The 5,687-nt window shown below is 31.4% G+C and overlaps 1 protein-coding gene across 1 annotated transcript; it reads left to right on the top strand.

Annotated features, from left to right (window-relative positions):
• Positions 1–509: 509 nt before the first annotated feature.
• Positions 510–3,749, top strand: LOC139494362 (putative leucine-rich repeat-containing protein DDB_G0290503). The gene is made up of 3 exons (XM_071282527.1): positions 510–1,202; positions 1,387–2,388; positions 2,802–3,749. The coding sequence occupies exons 1-3, from the start codon at positions 510–512 to the stop codon at positions 3,747–3,749; spliced, it is 2,643 nt and encodes an 880-aa protein (XP_071138628.1).
• The last annotated feature ends 1,938 nt before the right edge of the window (positions 3,750–5,687 follow it).

Genomic DNA, 5,687 nt, shown 5'->3' with positions numbered 1-5,687 from the left:
AAAGGAACACATGGCAGCAGTCCAACAAAATAAAATTATAAAAATACTATTTTCAAAAAGTTACACTTTCTGCTGGAGATTTATCTTGAAATGATAATGTGTCCGTAATATGTCCTTTTCAACTAAAAATCTTTAAATGTATATGAATTGCTAAAGCGTTGAAAATTGTGTTTGATTTAAAATCTAGCAACTCTCCCCCAATTCTCGTTGGTATTGGTATTTGTGCTATAATCTGGACAGGCTTTTGGCTTGCATGGTATGAAAATAAAATCCGTATTTATCCTATGTAAAATCTAGACAGGATAGAATCTTCAATTCTGCATGCATCTTGTTAGAAAGTAAAATATAATGCGATAAAATAAATTATAATTATAATCTGGTCTGCAAAAAATTGAATAACAATTATTTATTAGATACGAAAACCAAAATATATTACATCTAAATATTTTCTCATTTCTTTTGTTTTGACAGATTTACAAGTAGATGAAATAGGCATTTGCACAAACAAAATGGAAATAACCTATTTACTATTATCTGCAATTTTCGAGAGAAATGAATTTTTGAATTTGTCACCAAACAATATTATTACTGCACTTGAGATTATATGGCCAGATATACATGTTCCCAGAGTTGATTCTTTGAAACGGCACATGTTAAAAGTTGTTTCCCGATGTGACAAATCTTCTGACCTACTGAACCAGAAAGTATCCCTACTTTATACAAACTGTAATGTTAAATTTACTGTTAATGGTCGAATGACAAATAGAGATTTCTTGTCCATGTTTACTGCTATGTCCAAGCACCATACTATACATGAAATTTACAAGCACATTTTACCAAACTTCAAACTGGAATCTCCACCATCATCTGTAGCTGCTCTTAGACAAAAATATAAGAAACTCACTGAACTGCGAGATAAATTACAAAAAAATCAGAAAAATTATGACTTAGAGCACCTTTTAAATTCAAATTTTATTCTACCGACAAATACCAGCAGTACAAAACAACCAAACTTGAACGCCACGAAAAGAAAGTTAGACACATTTAAGAAATTTCAAATTGAATTATCAAAAGTAGGAACTGAAATGCAAAATATGGAATCTGAATTAGAAATTTCATCTGAAATTGCTGCTGACTTAAAATTGCAATATGAAATGGCACTTGACGAAATATATGAACTGCAAACGGAAATAGATGTTCTTGTAAGAGAATGCAATAACAATGATCATACAATACATTCGTTAAAATCAAAGTTATTCCGAATTGAATCAAAGTACAAAACTCAAAGTGCTAAGCTGGAGGAAACTAATAATCGATTCAACTATCACGAACTTAGAAAATTCTCAAAAACGTGAAAGCTACCACAAAAAAGTAATTTGTTCACAGAAGAATGAAATAAAGAAATTAAAACTTGATATAGACAAATCCAAAACTGTTGAAGCCGAAAAAAGGAAGACAGTAAAACATTTAACTTACTATAAGAGACAAAATAATGAATTAAAACAAAACGACTCGGAACAAAAACAACTGATATCAAAACTCCAAAAAGAAGTTTCCGAAAGAGACAGGAACATTGCTAGTTTGACGGAACAGGTCACTGTTCTTCTTGATGATCAAATTTCTATTAATACATTTTCCGATGGGAAGTACCTTCCAGCTGTCCGTCAAGTGGTTCAAGACTTGCATTCTTTTGGTGTAGGAGTTAAACATATCGGCCAAACTATAAACTCAGTGCTTAAACATTTATTGGGGGTTGATGAATTGAAACTTCCGTCTGAATCTTCTAATCGAAGAATGATTTTGGAATCTAACTTACTAGCAAAAATGCAAATTGGTGAAGTATTATTACGCAGTCAAAATTCGAACACATTACATTTTGATGGTACATCGGACGCACAGAGACACTTTTTGGGCTTTCAAATTACAACTCCCCAGGCAAACTTATCGTTGGCTATGAATGAAAACGTGCGAGGTGACACACAGACTCAGGTCGAAACAATTAAAGAAAATTTTTTGGAGATAGCGAATTTAGTTTCACAATCAAATGAAGATATAAACGAAAATTATGCAAAATTAATGCTTAGTATTAAAAACATGATGTCTGATCAACATATAGTTAATAAAAATTTCTATGATGAATTTGTTAAAATGAGGAGTGAGCTTTTGCAAAAATTTGAAAGTAACTGGGACACAATGTCAGAAAATGAACAAGAAAAAGCGGCTGAAATACATCAATGGTTTTGTCACTTGCACCTTTTGGCGAATATGGGAGATAGTATCAATAAAGCTTTAAAAGAATATGAAAAAATTATAACAGATGGCACTGGTAAACTTGGAAGAAGTCAACTTCCAACATTTTCAAGTTGGTCTGACAAGGACAGTGCAGCTGTTAGATGCATACGTACTGTTTGCAGTGCTTTGGTGTCCGGTGGTAATGCATCGTCTGGCTGCCCAGAAGATTTCAAAACTTATCTCTTTTCGAAAGGAAAAACTTGTAGATTGAAAAGATTTGAACATACTAGATTCAATATCATTTTTGAAAATGCAGGTGCTGTGATTTATCACAGAAATGATATTATTGATTTTTTCTCAAAATCGTCATCATCATCCCTTAATATGCTTCAAAAGTCTGTGCTATCTGATCTTCAAGATAAAACGATATTTCAGGAGATTTTATCGGTGGCAACTATTGGACAAATTATTACCACTCCATTTCTGAGGCTTATTGATAGCAAAACAGTTGCAACACACATTTTGGATTTAAATCAACATTTTCTACAATTACAAATAAATTTAAACAGTGGTCAAAAGATCCAAGTGACTTAATATCAGGTGAAACTGTTTTGTTCCCTGAAGTTCCGCCATGCAAAGATGACATCTTTGATGCCGTATTTTTAAACCATGTATTACCAGATACAGATGTGATTTCAGAATCAGCCAGTTTAATGTCCACTCATCTGTATCTTACTGTGTCTCGCCTCTTAAAAAATCAGTTACCCGAAGGTTGTCATGGTACTGATAACGAAACAATACGTGAAGAATCTTTAACGGTTCCAAAACACAATCGTACAAGTGAAAAGAACTTTGCCGATTTTAAGCAGATTCGCCACTTTAAACCAAATGCATCCATTGAACACATAGAGGCTACTTTAATGTGGGTTAACAACAAAACTGTCGAATGGCTTGATTTAATGGATCCTGAAATTAAAAATGCTAAAATTACTTTAGCTATGAAACGAGCGCCTGAATTTATCAGTAAATGGCATGAGCGTAAAATTCAATTAAAACAAAACCGTCTTGAAAAGTTAAAAGAAAAGGAAACCGAAAAGGCAAGGAAAGATGCTCAAAGTATAAAAAATAAACAGACTGCATTAGATACACTTCAAATGCTCAATTTACAGCCATGCAACACAGTCCAAGATGTAACTGAAATGCTCCAGAAATGTAGGACTGAAAATGAAAAAGAATCCGCCTTAAAAGCTCAAATTACATTTTACAAATGTGTGATTATCCTTCCAAATGTTGAACACAAACTCTTTTTCTTTTCTAAAGATAAAAAGAAATTTAATTCAGAACAGTTAATGTTGAATTTTGTGAAAATTCTGAATAAAAAAACCGATTTGTTATTGGCCTGTAATGACGACAATGAACTAATATCCAATGAAAGAAGAAAACAGTTGCTTAAAGAGAAGAAAGACAATCTGCTTTCTAATCAAAAGAAATCTGTTGAAAGTGTTCTTGAAGAATAAAATATAGTTCAATGCCGTAGCTTGATGCCTGGAGTTAATTATATAATATTTGAGCTGTTATTTCTTTAACCTATAAAATAAGGAGATGTGGTATTAATCCCTTTGAGAAAACCTAGACGACACAAATGAAGCATTTCTGATTATCGTAAATGTTATAACATTCTTAGATATTGACTTATAATGTCATAACTTCTTTACTTCTTGTTATCAAAATTCAACTGTGTCATTTTTCACTGGTATTTTTCTCTTATTTAATGAGTTCATATTGACAGTATTAGAACAACAGTTGTATTCACTTCCATTGATACCCTTCTAGCCTGTTTTTTTCTTTCTGTTACATATTTAGGTGCACTCCATACAGTCAATCAAGTCGACGTGTCATATGTATCTTAAAACTAGTAGAAATATTAAAGAAAAAGTATTGCTGTCCTGGAAAAATACGAAATTTCAATTTTTTATTTTTGCATTAAATTGGTTGCCATGGTAACAAAAAAATATTTTTGTCACTTATTTTTACAGTTATATATTCATTTTATTGTCACAAAATATTTGTAATAATATATGAAGATAAAAAAATCAACTCAAAAATTTTGAAAAAAAAAATCTTAGATTTCCCTTTAGAATAAAGACAATTTTATGCAATTTTTAGTGAAAAAAAACACCAAATTTTTTTTTTAATAAAAATATTTGAATTGAGACTTTGAATGATACACATTTGATAGAAATACGTTAAAAGATACCGATTTTATATGATATTTTCCTAAGAAAATCATGTTACAAATGATTTTATGCTTAAATTGGTCAATTTTGCACGTCTAAAAGTTAAGATTTTGGGTAAAAAATGAAAAAAAATGAACTTTTGAGACTTCAGATTTAATTCATCATACATTTTTTATCTAAAAAAAACTTCAGAATTTTGAATATCTATCTAACCATGTGCAAAAACAGTAAAAACAAATTATATTGACCCTCTTTGATTGTAGAATAATTTACTCGTAATATGTCCAACAATTGGATATCTATCAAATCGACAAAATGACCCCAAAATACCTTTAATTTAATAATCTTAAAATTGGTTTGTACTTTTCATTTCTTGTCCGAATTAAACAATCAAAGGTGATTTCTCCATGGAAAAGTGATCTGTCTTACTTAATACTGATATTTTTTTATTTTTAATGTATATAATTTTTCCATTACTATCCCTACTTATACCCCTGTTAAAAAGAAAGTCATAACCATGGTATACGTACAACATTGTTTTGATGACCATGGGTTGACTCATCAATAACCATGGTTAGAAACATGGTCAACCATGGTTATCGATGGGTCAACCATGTTTGCAACATTGGTTATCGATGGGTTAACCATGGTTAACCATGGTGGGCAAATTAACAATTTTGTACAGCTATGGCCCGAACCCTCTCCATTAAACCATGTTTGGCTGACTTAACTTTTTGTCAAACGCATGGTTAACCATGTTTGGCCTATTTAACATTGTCAAACCATCATGTCAACCATCTCCATTTAATCATGGTAGGCCATTTAACAATTTTGTCAATCAGGAAAAGGTTAATATAATATGAGTATTGACTCTGTTTTGTCATCTTACTGGGGCATATTATGTATACTCTGAGCCCTCTAGTCTTTGTTCATACTAAGAAGTGGAAAATATTGGTTTAACCAGGCCATCGTCACTCAAGGGGAGCTGGCTAGTCTGCCACAATCTCAATTGGTTATAGCATTGATCAATCTGAAACATCATGATTCTAACAGTCAAAACTCAGTTGTCTCAGAGACCTTAAAGAAAAGAAGAAAAAAAGTATAAACAATTATTTTTTTATTTCTCTAACTTTTTCTCTTTTAGCAAGTACTTTCTCAAACAGCTTGCACTCTCTTTGTTATTTCACATTTAGTTGCTTTTTGGAATATTTTTAGAAC

This window comes from Mytilus edulis, chromosome 11 (assembly GCF_963676685.1).
Source record: "Mytilus edulis chromosome 11, xbMytEdul2.2, whole genome shotgun sequence".
NCBI classification, from domain to species: domain Eukaryota; kingdom Metazoa; phylum Mollusca; class Bivalvia; order Mytilida; family Mytilidae; genus Mytilus; species Mytilus edulis.
This window is presented reverse-complemented; position numbering and strand designations above follow the sequence as displayed.

Coding starts and splice junctions, on each gene's coding strand:
- LOC139494362 (XM_071282527.1), top strand. CDS start 510: ATGGAAATAACCTATTTACTATTATCTGCAATTTTCGAGAGAAATGAA. Junction 1,203..1,386: donor AAACGGAAATAGATGTTCTT/GTAAGAGAATGC, acceptor ATTTGTTCACAG/AAGAATGAAATAAAGAAATT. Junction 2,389..2,801: donor CTGACAAGGACAGTGCAGCT/GTTAGATGCATA, acceptor AAATTTAAACAG/TGGTCAAAAGATCCAAGTGA.